The sequence below is a fragment of the Rhamphochromis sp. 'chilingali' genome (assembly GCF_963969265.1).
Source record: "Rhamphochromis sp. 'chilingali' genome assembly, chromosome: 12".
Taxonomy (NCBI): domain Eukaryota; kingdom Metazoa; phylum Chordata; class Actinopteri; order Cichliformes; family Cichlidae; genus Rhamphochromis; species Rhamphochromis sp. 'chilingali'.
In genome coordinates, this window is record NC_137939.1 from 5,245,865 (window position 1) to 5,266,771 (window position 20,907).

General features: G+C 39.6%; 2 protein-coding genes across 4 annotated transcripts; one reads left to right on the forward strand and one right to left on the reverse strand.

Annotated features, from left to right (window-relative positions):
- Positions 1–5,038: 5,038 nt before the first annotated feature.
- tardbpa (TAR DNA binding protein a) lies at positions 5,039–10,138 on the reverse strand. 2 transcript variants are annotated; one of them, XR_013973630.1, is made up of 7 exons: positions 9,404–10,136; positions 8,591–8,754; positions 8,332–8,472; positions 7,821–7,991; positions 7,454–7,538; positions 6,479–6,625; positions 5,039–5,641 (listed from the first exon to the last, which is right to left on the reverse strand). XR_013973630.1 is itself a non-coding variant. In XM_080898623.1 (5 exons), exons 1-5 carry the CDS (start codon positions 9,642–9,644, stop codon positions 7,065–7,067), a joined length of 1,191 nt encoding a protein of 396 aa, XP_080754749.1. In that variant the 5' UTR covers positions 9,645–10,138; the 3' UTR covers positions 5,039–7,064. The 2 variants fall into 2 exon arrangements, 1 of the variants encoding a protein (XP_080754749.1); XM_080898623.1 differs by having other exon boundaries at positions 5,039–7,538; positions 9,404–10,138.
- A 160-nt stretch (positions 10,139–10,298) lies between these two features.
- On the forward strand, positions 10,299–19,215 carry ciroz (ciliated left-right organizer protein containing ZP-N domains). 2 transcript variants are annotated; one of them, XM_080898622.1, is made up of 12 exons: positions 10,299–10,419; positions 11,627–11,720; positions 11,801–11,883; positions 11,961–12,062; positions 12,153–12,277; positions 12,388–12,531; positions 12,628–12,665; positions 12,790–12,928; positions 13,016–13,100; positions 15,039–15,235; positions 15,372–15,489; positions 17,426–19,215. In XM_080898622.1, exons 2-12 carry the CDS (start codon positions 11,689–11,691, stop codon positions 17,929–17,931), a joined length of 1,569 nt encoding a protein of 522 aa, XP_080754748.1. In that variant the 5' UTR covers positions 10,299–10,419; positions 11,627–11,688; the 3' UTR covers positions 17,932–19,215. The 2 variants fall into 2 exon arrangements, with proteins under 2 accessions (XP_080754748.1, XP_080754747.1); XM_080898621.1 differs by lacking the exon at positions 10,299–10,419 and having other exon boundaries at positions 10,612–11,720.
- The last annotated feature ends 1,692 nt before the right edge of the window (positions 19,216–20,907 follow it).

Here is a 20,907-nt window from a genome sequence, read left to right on the forward strand (position 1 = left end):
AGAATGGCCGAACTGCTTGTAAGAAGGCAATAGAGCGGCCAAATAACCACTCATTACAACTAAGGTATGCAGAAGAGCATCTATGAATACACAAAACCTCAAAGCCTGAAGGAAATGGGCTACCTCCTGCAACTCCCACGTGTCTTCAGTCAGTATCACTCAGAGGCCTTTAGCCTAATTTTTTAATCTGTGCTTTCATAAAAGTGTTATTTTTAGACATTTACTACTACTGGAGAGAAGAGACGTGGGGTGTAAAGCCTGTCAAAGTTTTTAATATTTTGTCTTCAAAACTGGAAAATGGCCAAATGTCACTGGCTTTCATTTAGCCAGCTCCTCGTGAGCACTTATTTGGCTGGAGACGTTTGTTTTAGAAAAAATGTGCTAATTGTTTGAGTTGCAGAAGGTCGTTTTTTAGCAAGACAATGGCTGCTGCAGCAGAAGTAGTTCTCAAAGAAGTGCTTAAAACAACACTTTTCCAGAGACAGTGGGCGGCATACACAACATGAAAGCATGGAGTTGTATCAGTGTTTCAGGTTGCTGGTGGTGTAATGTTATTATAGAGTTCACTTTAGGCTCTTTAGTATCAAATGAGCATTGTTTCACCTTATCCACAGTGTACCTGATGGCTGCTTCCATTAGGATATAACCCTATTGAATTGAATTGAAACAGAGTCAGATCCCGGATGTACATGTCAGAAACCTGCAGCAACGATGAGCTGTAATCATGTCAATAAGGACCAAAATCTTGAAGGCTTTTTCATCACCGTCCTGAATCTGTGCTTAAAAGACTTAAAACATTTCTGAAAGCAAAAGGGGGCCCGACACAGTACTAGTAAGGTACATCTAATGAAGTGAGTGTGAATATTCAACCTCCTAAGATCTGAACTCTTTTAAGGGTAATAATTTTTAATTTCTCTTTGCTATTTGGGCTGATTGGGGCCTGATAAGATCAAAAACAAAGAATTATCTTTTTACCTGATTTTGCTCTACAAGCGCCTGATAGCTGCATATGAGGATATTTGTTTTAAATGTCAATAGAACAGTGAATAGAATAGAATAGAATTAGAATTCAACTTTATTGTCATTGCACATGCACAGGTACAGGGCAACAAAATGCAGTTTGCCTCCATCCAGAAGTGCTTTAGTGATATAGATATATTACAATATATATTAGCAATAATATAGATATGTGAGTATATTACAGAAATGGGTCTATTATGGTATGTTATAATGTATGTTGTGACTATTCTATAACTATAAGTATGTACAGGCTGTAGTGAGTACAAGCTATGTACAGGCTATGAACAGGATATAAATATGAAAAACTATACAGAATATGAAATAAATAACTTTACAGAATCTGAGATATACAGCTATACAGAAATGGGAACTATGCAAGTTGTAAACAGTTGTAGGATTAAAGATTATCGAATGTACAGAATGATTATTTACACAGAGCTATACAGTAGTGCAGTTAAGATAAGTGAGGGTGTAGATCAGGGCTGCCCAATCCCAGTCCTCGAGAGCTACCGTCCTGCAGCTTTTAGATGCATCCCTACTCCAACACAGCTGAATCAAATGAATGGCTTGTTATCAGGCCTTTGCCAAACACGATGGCATGCTGAAGAGGTAATCAAACCATTTGATTCAGCTGTGTTGGAGTAGGGATGCATCTAAAAGCTGCAGGACGGTAGCTCTCGAGGACTGGGACTATCTACACCCCTGGTGTAGATAGTTTCTACAGAGGCTATATAAAGTACTAGTGGTTGTGAGTGGTGGTTCAGTCCATGTTATTATTGTGTGTTTGAGGGTACAGTTGTCCATTGTGGGTGTCTGTATGTTCAGTCCATGTGTTAACGTGGGTCAGATGTCAGGAGGCAGAGTTCAGGAGTCTGACAGCTGTGGGGAAGAAGCTGTTCCGGTACCTGGTGGTCTTAGTCTGGAGGCTCCTGTGGCGCCTCCCAGAGGGCAGGAGGGTGAAGAGTCCATGTGATGGGTGACTGGGGTCTTTGATGATTTTCCCAGCCCTTTTCAGACACCGCTTCCTGTAGATGTCTTTTATGGCAGTGGCAGCACAATGTCCTTGTAAGTGGATATCAGGCCCTTGTAGAGCAAAATTTTGTACTGTGGTCCAGCCAACCCAAAATGTGATGTCCACATATGTGGACACTGGGTCTTAGGAGGTTAAAATGGGATGAGCACTGAGAGCAGATGCTGCTTCCTGGTGGTGTTAAAGTAATGACCAAAAAACAGCAACACTTTCAGCTGTGAAAGTTGAATACAACTCCACAGCTTTAATTACCTTCATTTCCTGTACTGGTCTAGTTAGCTGCCCATTAAAAGCATAAAACACCTTCTCACCTTAAACACATTCAACTCTCCAGAATTACTCACCTCAGTTTCTACGTTCATAAAGTGTATTTTATAACTATCTTGATTTTTAAAAAAAAAACAACCCAAAAAACCAAAATGTAATCCTTTAAGCACTTCAGGCTTGTCAGGAAATTCCCAGCCGCTGTAAAAAGAGTCTTGTGCTAACAAGACTGCTTTAACTCGTACAGCAGTGATGGTTGTTGTACCTGACAGGAGTGTGTCACAGCTGTTATTACACCTGCTGTTAAACAGTAAACAAAGCCTCGCCTCAGTGCACCTGCGCTGCAATAGCTTTGGTGATTACCATATTGATGTTAACATCAGGCTTTCATTTGGCCATCTTGGGACGCTTCAAAGAGCTCATTTGACTCTTCATGTCAGAGCTTTGATCCTGAAAGGGTACACAGCAGAACAAAAACAATATAAACTCCGTCATTTCAATGCTTAACTACATATATACACTTCGAGTACCATAAACATGCAGCTTTATTATCAGAGCGAGGCTCGCTACAATAGGGCCTTGTATTCTTAATGCGGCCTGACGCCATGCAGGGGTTGCATTAGAGCACAAGAGGCTGTTAGAGCTCAGTTAAGGCAGGGCAGGTGCAAGATGACACCTCTGAGTCATGTGCAGACAAAGCAGGCACCAAGGAGACACCAGACAGCGTGATGACGATGCAGGAGGAGGAGGACTGGATGACGGTCAACACTGATTTTAGTCAAGATCAAACCCCAAATCAGAATCATTTCTATGAATCATTTAAGACACATTAAAAACAGCGTTTTACATACAGGTCCAGTGCTGAAAATTTATGTGGTTTCATGGGCCCTTAAAAAGCAAGCAGCTCAGTAATTGTGCTTGTGTACTAAAATACTGGCTGGCAAAGCTTCGTTAGTTAATTTTCTTAATTTAAAAGGCAGAAGATTTTAGTTTTTTAAAAATTCATCTTTAGAACTTGAACGTTTATTGTAGTCAAGTACATTAAAGTAAATTACAAACTGGTTATAATGAAAGAAGTTATCACACAATGCAGTGGTGGCTCATTGTTATTGAGATAATACAAATACAGAAAGTCACAACTCTTAAGTGTTAAAGGCTTGAATACTTCTGCTTCGTGACATAAAGCAAATTAAATACAAGTACAAAACATAATGATAGATTATGCTTTCTAAATGTTGTGTAAAATTTCAAAATTACTTATAGGAATAGCAGAACAGAAGAAACAGCTTTGAACTCTGTGCTTACATCACAATAAATCACAAAAAAAAACCCCATAAAAATGCGCGGGTATGTGGAGAGAGGTTTAATTTGGATCGAACTGACGTCAATTGGAAGTGCGTCACGCTTGAGGGTGTATGAATGAGGCTGCAGGGCTTAAAATATGATCTAACTAACTGAGACTGAGTGCAGCAGGTGTAGTAAGAGTGAGATTATTTTGTCTGGTACGTCAATATTACGCTCCACCAACCACTGACAACCTGGGACTGATGGAACAAGAGGTTTGGGCGTATGCACACTTGGTTCTCCACTTTAATTTTAATTATAAAAACAAAAATCTAGGTACAATTTTGCTTGCAAGTCATATGAAAATACAGAATTTTTTCTCATGGACCCATTTGTTTAATTCAGATAAACAGTCCTGGTGCATACCTCTGACAATACAGCAGAGAGCACTCTCAGAAACCAGACTGCATCCTGGAAAAGATCAGGCTGAGACAAATTCCTCTGGAAAACCTTTGCAACCTGCTTGCAGTGGGAGAAACCACCTTAAATCACACTGTGAGAAAGGTTATTCTCTATGGGGAATGAGTTCTAGGAGGACCTTTTAAAGATCATGGCTATGTTATGTTTAAGCACAAGGAAAATATTTAAACCCACTATCTTGTACTTCTGGTATTATTGCAGAGTAATTCTGAGAGATGTACAGACTTCTCTGTTATTCATTTAATTTTTTAGGTAAAACTTAAACTGATCTGGTTTTGATGCCCTTTTTCAGTTCTTAAAAATCACAATTTCTGCATTTATGTACAGTTTTAATGAGCTCATCTCAAATAATTTCACACCAAAAATAAGTTTGCAGAAACCTTGTCAGACAGCCCATAAAAACACATGGTTTCCACACATTATTAAAAGTAATTTAGAGTGTAAAAGATTTTAGATAAAAGTTATTTTGTTTTTGGAAAAAAAACCAACAATCTGCTTTTACATAAATACAACCTTTAGAGACGCATTCCAGATTGTCAACTGATGATTTGTACGTTTAGTTTCATAGTAGTCTTGAGTGTGCAGAGAAATTTTCACAAACTCTTACAGCCGTTTAAAAATGGAAAGTATCAACAAATTTTAATATATGAAGGGGATGTGAGTCCTGTCCAACAATCAGCAAAAACTGTACAACAGCACCATCATCAGGAGGAAAATATAAATTACATCCACCAACAAAGACTGTAAAAGTCTGTTTATATAGTCAATCTTCTATATACATTATATATGAGCTAGCTTTCTGCAGGATGCTAGAGCCGTTTTAACAAAAAGACTAAATCTGAATTGTATCCGTGTTTTCAAATAAATCCTAAAAAGAGATATGGATTAAAAGCAAGGAAAACTAGAGATTATGGCCTGAAAAAAAAGTCACATTTTATCTACATTGAGAGACCACAATGATTAAAAACTCCAAACCTTTATTTAACAATGCAATACTAATATGTCAGAATACAATGTGTGAATTGCTGCTGTTCAGTCAGTTAAGTCCCTTTGATGAAAAAAAGAAAAAGGACAGCCAGGTGATACATTTCAGTCACTTAACAATCAAGGTAAACAGAACTAGACAGCTTCCTGCTACACCGATATCATTTTTAACCACATCAAACACCCGACTGGTTAATACTTTGATGTCAGTGACTGTTGGGAGACAAAAGAATAAAGTGTTTACTGACAAACACCCAGTTTTAGAAAGGCAAGACCTGTCTCACAGATTGGGGACCAGACAAAGGAATGATCGCTGCCAAGCAGCAGGTGTTACTTTCGTCCCAACTGTGACATCTTTATGTATGACAAAAAACCCAAAAATACCTTGATTGTCACAGAGTATGGTCCGCTCTAAATTTGGTGGTCCAAGGTTTCTTGCAAGTGAGGTGAAGAAGATCCTTTTCAGGATTAAGGTTCATTGTGGTTTGCACCGGCACACCCAACAAAGGCTTCGTCTTCCACGCAACTGACTCCAACCTTCATTCAGACGAAAACCTGGGCTTTCCGTGTCCGAGGTCCCTATACATGTGAATTAAAGTGTTGGCAGTTCAATTAATGTAAAGTAAGTTAAAAATAATTGACTATCAAGAGGGCATTATACCTAGTCAAATTCAATTTTATTTCAGACTTCCCTTTATTCACAAAACATAGAAAATGCATTCGTAACCACTTCAAACACAAACTTTCAATGGGAACTTGTCAAACATTCACCACATCAACTTCTGAGCTCGCTTTCAAACTTCAGCACTCTTTCAGTGTCCCGCAACCCCACCCACCCACACAGACTTCACTAGCACAAGGTCACATTTTCACACAGAGAGGGTGGTAACAAGGAGAAAGTAAAGCACACAACCAGACACAGCATTCACGTCAAATCAGATAGCAAGAGAAGGCTACAAAAGGATACAAATACTCATAGCACTTGACATTTCACTGTGATTTTAAAGATTTAAGGTTGATAGAAAACAATGAGAGAAAGAGACCGTAGGGATCTCGAGATGCAATAAATGTCCTTGTGATGGGCATGGTGAACACACTCGTACTGGTTTCTTCCTCTCACACTCGCACAAAGCCACAGGTTCTTCTCAACTCTCGCAGGCATTTGTCTCTTTTGAATTAAAAAACAAAACAAACCAAAAGAAAAACAAACAAACAAAAAAAAGAAAAAACTCCGCACCAACAGTCCTACTCACACCGCTTTCTTTCATTTCGCTCTCCCGTTCGCTCACTCTCACTCGGGCCAACACCAATCCCACTCACTGATCTCAAAAAGTGACAACAGCAGACAAAATTTCTATATCCCAAAAATTAAAAAAAAAATTAAAAAGGGGGAGAGGAAAAAAAGACAACACCCACCGTCTAATACAGTATATGCAGAGTGAAGCTGTGTTCTTGGATGACAAAGCATTTACACATGGGAGGAGGGGAAATGATACTGAGATCTGTCGAACATTGCTGCCAATGAGGCGCTTCCTCCCGGGAAATTGGGAAAGAGTTGGTGAACTGCAGAAGAGATTTCCATGAAGGCGTTTCCAAAAGATGTCAAACAAAAACAAAGATAAAATCAAATGCATACATACATATATATATACTTATATGTAATTATAGAAAGCCCATCATTTCACAAGAGGCAATCAGGGGGCTCTTGAGATACTCGTGCATGTTTATAAATTATTTTATCCTGCATGCACAGTAAATTTGTGTAACATATTCTCAAAAAACAAAACCAGGTAGTGTGGCAGCTTCCACTAACAAACTACACTTCTCACCCATTCAATGCATGACTACGTAAGTCACACACAAGTATAAATTTCCTCTTTAACAAAATAAAAGGCAGTGTATTTTTTCTTTTTTAAATAACATAATATCTAAGCCATTCCCCCTCATATGTATACTTACCAGGTCAGCCTTATAGCAACAGAAAGAGTTAGCTCGTAGCTATCTACATTCCCCAACTAGAAGATTTAGACTCCATAGATGCACCAAAGCCAGAGCTGAAGCCGCTGCTGGAGGCCGTGTTAGTGCCTGGAGCCCAACCAAGGCTAGCTGAGTTTGGGCTGCTGTAACTGGTGCTCGCAGAGCTATAGGTCTGGTCTCTGGTTGTAGTGGCTGTGCCTGCCGTTGTGGTCAGACCCTGCTGGTTAGCCAGCATGCCCATCATTCCCCAACTGCTCTGCAGCGCTGCCTGAGCAGCCGCGACCATGGCTGGGTTTAGACCCAGAGCCCCGAAGTTAACCCCTCCGCTACCGCTGCCTAGTCCACCGCGATTACTGCCATAGCCCTGATTGAACCCACCAGCCCCAAAACGCCCTCGATCCATCATTTGCCTACTATTATTGTGTTTGGGCTCAGCATTGGAGATGTGCACACTGACACCCTTGATGATCAGGTCCTCTCCGCACAGAGCTTGGGCAACCTGAGAAAGAAATGAGTTACTAAGTCTGTGTATCTCTTTTTTCTTACAGGTAAATAAATACTCCGTACACTATAAATACCAGGTATCATGAGGTATTTACAGTATAAATCTGTAATTGAGCTCTCATGTTTTCCACTACTACACCAAACTTATATGCATATAATTACTGATATTAAAGATTTGTTTTTGTTTTATCTAAACATACATATTAGGTCTTTCTCACTCTTCCTGTATAATACCATCTACTCATATTCAAAGGCCGTCATTTAAGGTCACTCTTACCTGGTCATCAGCAAATGTGACAAAAGCAAACGCCCGGAAAGGTTTGGGAATGAAGACGTCTGTGACTTCACCATACTGCATGAAGTACTGCCTCAGATCATCGGTTGTCATGTCCTCTGTGCAGCGACCAACAAAGATTTTACGGCTGCGCATCGGCTCATCGGGACATGCCTGAAAGGAAGAACGGGCACCACCATTTCATTTTAAGTCACGCTGCTCAACAATCCAGATTCAGTTTTACAAAAGCTAATCAACATTTGTAACCTGTGTTAAACGTTTTTTTAAAAATCCACTGCAATGACTTTAAAACGCCTGCTTGTAAGTGTGGAAACCCAATCCTTATCTGAAGTGAATGTATGTGAACGTGTGACACAGATCAACAAGCAGTAACAGGTGCTGTAAGCCTACATATAAACCTAAAAATGAATTTATACCAAACCTTATTCACTGAAGAAATCAATTTCTACCAAAGCACTTCTTTGAGACACGGTAAAAATTGTGCCCAACCCACCTTTGAATTGGGAAGTTTACAGTCACACCATCTCCCGTCAATCATGTGTCTCTGAGCGATGACTTTGGTTTGCGTCTCGTAGTCGGTGAACCGGACGAACCCAAAACCTTTTGAATTGCCAGTTTTTGCATCTCTCTTCACCTGAAAATGGGCGAGGTGAGCAAATTCATTAGTACACAAACAAAAGTCATACCCTTGTTGCGCTCAATGTCTAGAAAAGAACTGAGAAAACATTCACAGTCACATGACACATCAATACCTGCACCATGATGACCTCTCCAAAGGTACTGAAATAATCCTTGAGGTCTTGTTCTGTTGTTTTCCATGGCAACCCGAGGACAATAAGATCCGATGTCTTCTGAAAGCCCCTTTTAATTTTCACAACTGTGGCAGCGTCTATTTCTTCCATCTTTCTTTTGTTATCTATGAAGAATAAATAAATCATGCCAGTGAGAAAAAAAGCAATCAAAAACCCTTGTCTTATACATTTACAAAGCTCCCCTAAATTAAAAAAAACAAAAACAAACAAAAAACCGAAATACAACTGTGTTTACTATTTCAATAACATGTTGCCATAACAGCATCAACTAATCTGTTATAATTTTCCACAGTTGTCACAACCTTGCTGCAGGATTTGATCACATTCAGTAAGCAAGCTATTAAATACAGAGCTTTAATCCAGTTCAGTCACCTGCCTCACAATGTTTTTTTGTTGGTGTCATTTGTGTTTTTTTTTTTAGACCAATCTAATACAGTAATCTCTCTTTAAGGTATCTTTTGGAGGCTCCAATTTGTGATGCTGCTGAATTTTGTAATATAATACTACTGTACAGTCACAAACATTTTTATACGAGTTAAAATACAGCGCAGGTGTTGGGCAAAGCAGCTTCACTACAATATGAACAACACCTTTATGTTCAAATTTGGACCAATCCCGAGCATTAAAGCGTTAATTGTAATACGATGTATTGGTACTTTTAACTAGTTATAGTCAAAACAACTTAACAGGCAGTTTGTGGGCAGGGTTGTCAATTTGCTTACAAGTTTATAACGACACAAACACCTGGCATACCTTTGGGGTAATTGACAATGTACACTAGGTTTCCCCAGTCGTTCTCCGGTGGGTGCAGGACACCCTCCACAAGCCGGACTCCCCTCATGCACTGGGTCTCTGGGTTTCTGTATCGCAGCCCGCAAGCCCCTGGAAACTGCGCTGCTACAGATGACAGCAAAACAGTGCCATCGTCCTCTGACGGGATCTCCATGGGTTCTTCATTTTCTTCCTCAGCCACCCGAATGTAAAGCTCTGACATGGTGTCCAGGATGGCTGAGCTCTGGTCCAAGCACGGTCAGCTGAGAGAGCTCAAGTTATCAGTAAACACCGGAGTGGTGCGAGCGGATCTGCCCCTGGCTTTTAGTTTACTTCTCTTAACTGTGCGCGAAGCTAATGTAACACAAGCGCAGACACGCGAACTGCGTGAAACAGTCACTCTGCGACTCTTTCGCGTTTAACAGCTGGTGGCATGAAAGCCGGGACGCTTTCTTTGCCAGAAATGACACTCGTAAACAAGTTAGCCAGCTAGCCACTGAGCTAGCACACTCAAGTCAGCTCGAAAAATGAATGGCCGTCCAGTTTTACAACGCGCTGCCAACAAATACACGACTCCTCCTCGTGCTTACGAGCGCGTGGCCGAAAACTGTACGTCAATAACAACTTCGACGAGTTATCGACTTCGACGCAATTTCACCACCAAAGCGAGTATATCAATACAGCTGCACGCGGCTAACCTCTTTTAACCTCAAGCTAGCTAACAAAATGGCTGCTGATGCTCACCTTGTAAAGATGACATCATCGACTTGGGAGGGTGCACTCTTATTTGTGGGGCTGCCAAAAAATTAATTTGAAAACGTTTTCTGAATAGATTAATTTTTGACTATCAATTGCCAGTTACCGTTTGTGAATTTAAGTTAAACCTAATCTTCCTTATTATTTTACATTCATCAAGTGTCGTAACTTGTTTGTGCCAAGGATAATGCTCCCGAGTTACCCTTTGAAGTCTCACAGGAAGCTAGGAGCCCAAACAAAAGGTGTGTAATGTTTTGAAGAAATTAAAAAAAAAAGAAAAGCCCGACCGATGTTTTGGTAAGCCAGTATTATTGCCCGATATTGGAGACAGAGACAGAGACTAAAACTTCCGGTCTTCGTGGTAATTTTTAAAGCACATCACTGACACAATAATAAACAATAAGATAAGATAAGATAAGATAAGATAGAACTTTATTAATCCCTCGGGTGGGTTCCTCTGGGAAATTCGACTTCCAAAAAAAGCACAGCAACGACCAAAGTTACAGTTACAGAACTGTTATATATATACACACACACACACACACACACACACACACACACACACACACACACACACACACACACACACACATATAAATACAGAGACAAATATAAATAAAATACACAAAGGGGATAAATAGAATAAATAGGAATAAAAAATAAAAATACAAGTGAATTGCACATTTCAAGTATTGAAATGTGCAATAGGAACCAAATCTAATCGTTTTCAATGTTAAGTAACTCTAACTGTATTTACAATTCGTTTTTTAGAATTTTTTTTATTTAACTCCCTAACAATCTGTACATAAAACCCTGTACCCTGACATAAATGAATGAACAAAATGTTTTCGAAATGCATACAAACAGAATTTACAGGATAGAGGGAAATAGCTGCAGAAAATTAATAAAATATGTGCAAACACCCATGCAAATACAGTTTGTAAGGCAAACACTGAGCATGCACAATTCTTATGAGCTTGAAAGTCAACATTTGGTATGACAACCTTTATTCTGCAACACAGAATAAGCCAAAAAAAAAAAAAGACGTTTTTTTGGCTAACAGCAGTTTGAGAATCAACTTGTCAGGGTAAAATACCATTTCTACCTGCTAAATTCAACCAATAAAATGATCATGTGTTTTTGCAACAGGCTGCTAGTAACAAAGTGCCTAAAGACGCAATTTAATAGAAGGTAAAGTAAAGTGAGATTTTATTACAGGGGCAACAATCTCTGCATCGATGTCAAGAAAGCAATAAAGGTTAATAAAAGGAGGTCACTGGAAGTGAAAGGGGTAATTCATGATGGATGACAAACACAAAAGGACACAATCCTGTAAAGTTTATTTTCACACATGCTCAAAACAGCAATTGTTCTTTTATTTTTAAGCTTTTTTTCTCACTTGCCTTTTAACAAAGCAAAGTAAACACACCTGTGCTTTAACCTATCCAGGCCAGTGACACCACCTCTCACCTACAAATAAGACTATCCACAGACGTTTCCATCACTTCACCATGGATCACATCAGAGTAGGCATCCTTGCTATGTGAGTAACAGCGATATGTATAAATGTTATATCTACATCGTCTTTCAAATATAAGCTCCATTCGATGCTCTTTTCTACAGTTTTTTGCAGTGTTTTATCACAAAGAGCGCATTTTTCATTCAGAAACAAGAATGGATTCAAACTTCTGCAGCAAGATTAACAGGTGAACATTTATTCACTTATGAGCTAAAGCTGTTATGTTCCTAGTGTTTGTGAGAAATCTACCTGCTGCAATTTCAGAAGAAGATGTGGTTTGCTTTCCTGAATACATGGAGATGTGGATGCACAGTGCAAGAATTGAGGAGTTCAGGGTCTGGCTGTCGAGGGCGCTAAGTATCCAAGGTATATCTTTATGACAAGATAAATGACTTTAAAAAGCATTCATTTAATGTTGAACATGTCATTTCTGAACCACTGCTTGCTTTTCACAAGCCAACCTTGCATCTCTGGACCACCTGAATCTCCAGCTGTCTGCCTGTGGATTCTCACTGCAAAACGACCCCGACGATAACTACGTTTTTAGAGTCAGCTACACCGGGTGTTTTGTTCGGCAGCAGGTTTGGCATTCTTTTCTGAAATATGCAATCCATATCTACAACCTCAAATCTTTTAGCCTTGCACTTGGGCTTGGTGGTGATAATGATCTGTGTTTATATTGACTTTTCAGAATGGCTTTAATGTCTTAACATTAAATTTGGTGCGGAGGATGAATCGATTTGGAAGCCAGCATCACAGTTTCACAATGAAGTGCCCTGTGATGTCTGTGGTGCAAAGCAGAGAGCAAATCCGCTGTGACCCTGAATATGTTCAGGTAACAATGAACATTTTGCCACATTTCAACCTAACTGTATTTATATATTAGGATTGGTTTGCTTTGTTACTAGAAATAATTTGTGTGTGCCCTCAGGTGATCAGAGAAATTCCCTATGGAAACTGGGATAATGAGGTAGTAATTACATTCAGTGCCTGGAATTCTGATTACCTTCTAAATGATCACAATTTTGTCTGTAGATGTTTAATGTTTGGAAAGCAAGTCTAACTTTTTGTTTGTATTTATTGTCTGATTTTTGCTGCAGTGGTCGCTGTGTCTGGACGATCACCTCCTTGTAGCTCTGGAAGATGCCAGCTTGATTCAGATGAACATTGATGTGAATGTAACAGACATAAGAGTTCAGGGCAGGAGGAGGGAGATCTTAAGGCCTGTCAACGTGAGACTTCACACAGCATTATGCCACCTAGTGACTATTGTTAGTATTACAACTGAAATGTACTCAATTACTGTTTGGTTAATACAGATAATGGAAAATGAAGGGGAATTTTTGGATTTGAAGCTGGTCAGAGACAGATATGCCTACAGTATGGAAGCAACTTGTCCAAAAGGTGGGTAACAAGGACAGAATTGGAGCTGGAAGTTATTTTTCCTTTAAAAAAAAATAAAATTAACCAACAACAATAGTGAGTGTTTGAGTTTAATTAGAGCAGGGGTGTCAAACACAAGGCCTGGGGGCCAGAAGCAGCCTGGCACAGACTCCAGTCGGGCCCACTGGGTGGCTTTGGAAAACGTAAAAGAGGGCATAAATGTTGGACTTTTAACAGTATTTTCATCTGTGTTACAGCTTTTACAGTTCAACAGCTACAATTTTTCACTATCTATTATAGAAATATAGTATGTTTTTTTTGCAGTTTAAGAAGAAGGTTAATATTCTGTAAAATAACAAAAACCTGTCACTGTGCTGACCTTTACATCAGTAAAAATCACTTGGGCTATTTTTTGTTTAATGTTGATAAAAACATGTGGGGTGGGGACATTTGCTCTTTTTCTCTCTTCTAAAGAGAACGGATCAGTTATAAAAATGTTAAAAATACTTAAATGTAAAAGTCCTGAATCCAAAGCCAAAATATTCTTAACTCCAAAGTATTCACAGTAGTTGTGTATGTGGTCATAGTTTGAACTAAAGCTACAAAGTTTCAGCTTGGTCCAGTGGATTCAAGGTCAGATCCAAAGGGTCAAATGTTCAACATTAACTGAACAAAGTAACATGATTTTAAACACGAGGATTGTTGCAGTCAATGACTGGGTAAAATCTAGAGCCCATGGAGCTCTCTAAGTGCTGTGTTTCCTCCAGTGAGATGCTAGGCCAGGTCTTCAGTTGCTGCTTGTTTGTGGGTCTTTCTGCCTTCAGTTTTGTATTTCTTAACTAAAAAACATGCTGCGTTGGGTTGAGATCAGGTGACTGACTTGACCATTGAAGAATATCAGATTTCTTTCCATTGAGAAACTCTTGGGTTACTTTGCATCATTATCAATCCACAGTTCATCCTCATACTTCTATCAGGAGTCACATCATCAGAAAATACTCGTGATTCAGTGTCCGTGGCAGTCATACACATCCATACCAAAACACTGCCTCGACCTGTTACCTCTGATTCTGCATAATGTTCCTATTCTCATCATTCTGGTACAGGTTTACCAGAATGATGAGAATAGGAACAGTATGAGAAGTTTACCAAATCTTGATTTTACCAGAACCATGCAGGCTTTTTTAGATGTTTTCTGACAAAGTCTAATCCAGACTTCTTCTTGAGGTTAACCAGTGGTTAGCACCTTGTTGTAAATCCTCTGTATTTACATTAATGACGGTTCCTCTTGATTGTGGACTTTAACAATGACAAGCTTACCTCTTTGAGACTCATTCCTGAGTTCATTAGATGTAATGAAGCTGCTTTTCTTTGAACAATGTAAATGTAATGCACTTCTGTGGTCAACCACTTTAGTTGTCAGGCTCTTTGAACAATAAGGAAATAGGCCACGAAACGCTTTACCGGTCCACTGTCCGATAACTTTTGAGCATCTGAAAGTAGGAGACTGTATATAACAATGGCTGATTTCCAAAACATATTGTGCAATATTTTTGTTAAACCATTTGAAAGTTTGCACTTTACCCACATGGTGATTGTTTGGTTTATAATCCACTGTGATGGTGCAGAGAAGCAAAATTTAAAAAACACTTATGATTGTCCAAAAATGTATCAACCTCATTGTATATCTCATTATATATATATATATATATATATATATATATATATATATATATATATATATATATATATATATATATATATATATATATATATATATATATATATATATATATATATATATATATATATATATATATATGTTAAAAAAATATAGAGCAAATGTGCAAATGTAATCAAATAGAAATTGGCAACAAGTGAAAATACTTATAAACAGATACATCAAATATAATTACTTGTTACTAACTAACCACATTAACACATCTTATTTTATTTCAGTGAATGCATCCACGGCAGACAAGACTGTGCTGCACATCCTCAAACGCCGAATGGGTTTGACCAGAAGAGGCACCTATCACAATGAAACACTGACACTCAGTGACCTGTCAGTTAACCAGACAGTTACTTTCACAGTGCATGAGACGAGTGAATTTGTAACTCTGTCCATTCCCACAGCCAGAATACTCCAGACAAAGGTTAGTGCTGAAACACAAACCTGTATGACTCCAAATAGTAGTGCATGGCTGTCAAAGCATACACTAACATGAGTAAACTGTGCGGCTTTGAGGATTCATTAAAGAGTAACACATCTAACCCAGGTTTATTTTACAGCCCTGCACAGATGACAACCGGCTCCTGCAGCCGTTCTACAGGGTGGATGCTGTGCTCACCTTCAGAGAGACAAATCACAAAATGCACTGGACCATGGAGAGCACGCTGCCATGCATAGGTGAGTTTTCTGCTGATGAGCACAGTAAAAACTAAAGAGGTGATCAATTATTGGATGTTTTCTTGACCATGGCATTTAATGTAGTCACACCAGGCACTTCTTGTTTGTTGCTCAGCCAGACGCTTAATGTTTCAATCCTGCTAATGAAAACACTCCAATATACACACATCAGACACTTTATTAGGTACACATTGTCTGTACAGGGTTGGATCCTCTTTTGGATGCCAGTCTAGGTTCATCTCTGACCCATGGCCCTACGCTCTCTCTTCACATTTCCCACTCTTCATTGCACCCCTCCAAAAGAATGTTTAAAAAATTAAATAAAAATAATATCACATAGCAATAATCAGTCATATCAATATCAATAGCACTCATTTTAAAATCCCTCCTTCAACAATTATTTTCAGTGGAACAATTTCTAGATATATCACAGTGTGATTGCACATTTTCAGCATATGAGTGTTAAAAATGTTTCAATCTCTTAAAAAAACACCAAGAAAAACTACTCACCCATCACCACTTCATCTTTCGAGCCACTGAAGTCTAAAGTCCTGGCTGTATATTCATCCTGCTCTCTTCTCTCCTTCTTCTTTTAAGGACCACTTTTTTCCTTTGGCTCACTAAATATAATTTAAAATGCCGCTGCACTGATTTACTACTGTATAAGACACCTGCAGAAAATTAAATGGATAAATATTTAACATCAACAGCTTTTGCACACATTTTCCACGAATAACAGGGAGCAAGGTCAGGAAGTACAAGTCATATATTTGCTAGCATACCCCTCTGCTATCAGAACCCTTCAGAAAAGATGCCTCTTTGAATCAGTGGAGAGTAAAAATGATTGCGTAAATATTTGCAGCTAAAATGCAGTTCATGAGGGAACTACATACTGCATGCATACAGTTAGGCTTTGGGTCACAAGCTAGAACCAGGACTTGAACTTACAGTGTGACTTATAATCTGTCCACTTTAATGTTATGGTGTCACTGATTCTGTGTAATATAAATTGAGGGATGTGCTCGATTGATATCGGTGTTAGCTTCTCCTGCTTTCTGGTTCTGGGGCATTTTTTTGGCTGCCGTGTTGAAAGTTTTGCCTTTGCAGCCACAGTTACCTGTTCTTAGCTGATAGGAGTGGCACTTCCTGTAGTTTTCTACTGCTGTAGCCCGTCTGCCTCAAGGTTTGAGGTGTTATGTGTTCAGAAGTGCTTTTCTGCATACCTAGGTTACAACCAACTGTTATTTGTCCATTCTTCTCTCTTTTTTGGACCATTCTGTGTAAACCCCATGAACATGAACATGAACAACTACGCCACGTTCAAAGTCACTTAAATCACATTCGTCCCCATTCTAATGATTTGGTTTGAACCTAATCAGGTCACACTAAAGATGGCTACACAGCTACATTCACTGGCTGATTAGATATTTGCTTTAACAAGCAGGTGTACTTAACAAAGTGCCTGGAGTGTATAGGGACACAACATGCTTCTGAAATTGGATCCAAGATATATATATATTTTTTCAAACTATGTCGTAACAATGCAATAAAGAGATCTTAACTGGATGATTGGATGCATCCCTGTGGACAGTTATTGTGAGCCTGCAGTTCCACTTCTTATAGTGTTTTGTTAATATGAAAATGTTAAAACATGGGGAAAAAAAGATCCTTAATAGATATATTTTAAGATTTCTAAAATAGTTTTGTGTCAGTTAAGCTACTGCTGAGAATGTAGAAATAATTGTTTTAAAAAATGTGGCTTCAAATTTTCACATCGCACTCGTGTAACTTCATTATTAAACCTGTGTTTGCTGCATTGTCACAAATCATGTTTTTTCACAATCCCTGTAAGCCAGAATTCACTGCACCAGTCATTAAATTGTGGCATTGTTTTTGTTTAATCTCACCTTTGTTGAAATCACCATTATCTCCACAGCGGCACCTAAAAACACATCATCACATGTCACATCTTCTCCTGGCCCAAACAACATAAGCCCGTCCACACTCGACTCTACACGTGAGACTGTAACTACGGACGAGCCTTTGCCCGACCTCGTCACCATCCCAGAAGAAAACCTAAAAGAGAGAGATTCGTTCAAGCCTGCAAAGTTTCCCACAACTAACCTTCCTCACATGCTGAGAGAGGGCCGCAGTTTTAATATCCACGCTGACGAGATAATAAGGGATGATGTGTCTTCTTCAGTGTTGGATAATGGCACCAGTATCGACATTAATACGAATACAACTAGTTTATTTGATTTTCTACATGCAGCTACAAATGTTTCAGTAGAGTCAGACTTGCTTACGTCAGCAGCCACAGCCCAAACACCACATATGTCTCTTACTACGCTGGCTCAGCCTGATGAAGAGTACCAGGAATTCAACACAAGCAGTAGGAATGAACAACAGCAAAAGGAGAAAAAACTGCAGTGGATTTGGTAGGATTAGATTTATTTATTTAGTTAAGTGAAATGATTCTTCAAGTAATATATCTTAATTACTTTAAGGCCTATTTTACTCCTTTTCCTTTTAAACCCAACTGGTACCACATACATCTGTTTGCAGTCATGAAAGGTGACGCAGTGGTCAGTGAAGGCTGATTATACAGTGCAAGCAGAATTACCGTCAGACCTCTGCCAGCTATTGCCTCAGGGTGGACATTATCCAGACTCAGACAAAGGCAGGCGTTAAATAAACACGTCTCTTTCCGAGCAGCAAAACAGGCTGATGAAGAGAAGACCTCGTGTTAGCTGATGCCACCTTTCAGAGCAACTTGAACTCAAATCACAGAAAGTCATAATAAAAGCTCACAGATTGCTTGTCAGCGGTCATTCTAAGATTCTTAGATGGTAGAATCAATTTTATGTGTTAAAAACTGTTTTCTTTTCAACAACAGATCAAATTTAGCTTCTGATTTACTGTAATGTCAGCTGTAGCTGTCGCTCCCCTCGTTGCAGTACGCTAAACCAACAGCAGAGGGCACTCTCCAACATGTTTTCAGTAGGCTCCTGATAGGTCACAGCCTGCCTCCAGATGCTCTTTTCCAAATTAAGCAGTTTGACTTTTTTTTTTAAATTTTTGTTTTTTAAAGTAAACCTAGATTCAGTGCTAGTTGTTTTTGTGTGTGTGCACAATTAAATGAACTTTATTCATCATAAGATAACTCTTGAAAATCCAATATGCAGTATAGAAAGGGGGGGTTAAATTTATTCACTTGAGTGCTTTAAATGTAACACCCATACAGAATTACTGGTATAGATCAAAATAGCTGAAGAGGTTTCGTTTTTGTCCCACTGCTTTTTTTTTTCCACCTTTGTTATTGTGACCTCCCGGTATGCACCAAAGCGTCTCTAAATGATAACCGTGCGGTGTTGCGCAGTTACATGCATCATATACAACGGTCTGTGGGGCAGAAAATCTAAACTTCCTTGTGCCTTTGGTTCCCATCTGCTCAGTGAACTTATGAGCAGGAAATGGAATAAGTGGTGCAAAAAGCATGCCAACATCCCCGGTTCTTTCATGTGGCCTCTCTCGGCCATTAGCCTATCTGTATCGACTGTTAACTGTCTTTACAAAGTTAAAAATCCCTTTCATGTTTCACTGTTTCTTTTTTGTTTTAATTTCAGTCAGAGCATATGGTTTGCACATCTGGGATATGCTAAGCGTGGTGGCACCCCCCCCCCCCCCCTCCCCCCAATACACACACATATACACACGAACACACACACACAGACTCTGTGAAGTGATCCATATATGGTCTTCATTGTTATTGCTCATAATCACTCATAATTATTATAAACAAGTTCTTTCATGATTGGTCGCTTTGAGTTTGCTGTCTGAAGATGCTTAATAGTGTGAACTTTCAGGATTATATATATATCTATATATATATATATATATATATACATATATGTATAAAACAAAACATGTGAGTAAAGTAGGCGAAACTTTCCCTCATTTAATACAGAAGTGTGAAACCTTACAGAGACATAAATTTACCATCTCTGACTATTCTGAGCCTCCTTGCATGACCGCTTGTCCACAATTTTTTAAGCAAGACACATGCTGTGGAGCAAATTCTTTATTTCTCCTTATTTGAGCTACAAAAATGACATTTTTCTAGTTCAGACCTTTAAAAGTGGGCCAGCAAGAAGACTGTGCAGCTTGTTCTGCATGATCACAAACAAGCAAACAGATGAGGGAATGTGATCAGTCTCATCCCACTGCAGAACAACCACATTTTAATCCTGCATAATAGAACGAAAGTGGTAATCTAATGACATCAAAATGAAGTCAGAATTACTATTGTGAACAACTTTGAGTCATTAAATGCCACTTCAGCATCAGCTACCAGCTCTCAGGCAGACGGAGTTTCATGCCACTGGAGAGACACGGTGGGGGGAGGAGGGAGGGAGGAAGAGGGGGAGAGGAAGGCTATGTGTGGCTTTGAGTGGTTTGTTGGGCCTCTTCATCTCGCTCAGCGGGTAATTACAGAATCATGGGTCAACCACGCATGCAACCACGGTTACGTTGCACAGTAGCAGATGTGCTCATGACATTATCCAGCACCAGAGCAAAAAGGTAAATAAAAACAGATGCAGCTGGTTGCTACGGACCTTCGCCAAACTTGCGTACACCCCTAATTGTTCCCATGTGGGCCTGCTGAGCTGGAATAGTAAAAGGGGCGGGTATGCCCTGTTTAAAAATGCCCGTGTTTCTCAACAGGAGGAATTTATGAATGGGACAACGAGCCTGTGTGTGGTTCTGGTGGTGCGTGTGTTTATATTGTGTTAATGTGTTCGTCTGGCTTTGGGTTGTGGGGCAAAAATTAACAGTAAAAGTACATCCTTCTCCGAGGAGAGCGCCTTATTCCGTGTTCCAGGCCTTCTCTGAGCATCCCCACTTGCTCGAACGCCTCCTGCTTCTTGATGTTTCCTCTGTCAGACCATGCCTGGATGCGAGTGTGTGACACTGCACAATGTCAGGGAGGTCCCTGGTTGGACATGAGCCAGGTGTGCTGCAGGCCAGATGAAAAACTGAGGAAGAGGCTCGATTTCAGAGAAATCCTGTCTCAGCTCGGATCCGATTCCCGTACTCAGCCTGCAGCGGAGGATAAGACCTGTGTTTGTCGGTACAGGTACAGGTGTATCTATCTAACCGCGAACGCAGGTTTGCAGTAAGAGCGTGTATGCGTTTGGGTGTGGACTTGAAATTCCTGATTCGGAGGCCTGTTTCGATAATTCGACGAGGCCCGTTTGATGTTTCTTCTGTGTTACTCGCTTCTGAGCTGGAATGTGAGCTATTCTCTTTTCACCACAGACACACACCCACACTTACACGTCTTACACTGTGAAAACTGGCTGCCAACCGAGTGTGCCTCCTCTCCCTCTCTCATTAACCGCAACTGTCAGATCCTCC

Bases quoted from the DNA above. Each gene is read 5' to 3' on its own strand.
- tardbpa (XM_080898623.1), bottom strand. From the start codon at position 9,644: ATGTCAGAGCTTTACATTCGGGTGGCTGAGGAAGAAAATGAAGAACCC. The intron at 8,755-9,403 runs GTATGCCAGGTG...TATTCTTCATAG, and splicing joins CATTGTCAATTACCCCAAAG to ATAACAAAAGAAAGATGGAA. The intron at 7,992-8,331 runs GTGGGTTGGGCA...TCTTCCTTTCAG, and splicing joins GTAAACTTCCCAATTCAAAG to GCATGTCCCGATGAGCCGAT.
- ciroz (XM_080898622.1), top strand. From the start codon at position 11,689: ATGGATCACATCAGAGTAGGCATCCTTGCTAT. The intron at 12,063-12,152 runs GTATATCTTTAT...GCTTTTCACAAG, and splicing joins GAGGGCGCTAAGTATCCAAG to CCAACCTTGCATCTCTGGAC. The intron at 15,236-15,371 runs GTTAGTGCTGAA...TTTATTTTACAG, and splicing joins CCAGAATACTCCAGACAAAG to CCCTGCACAGATGACAACCG.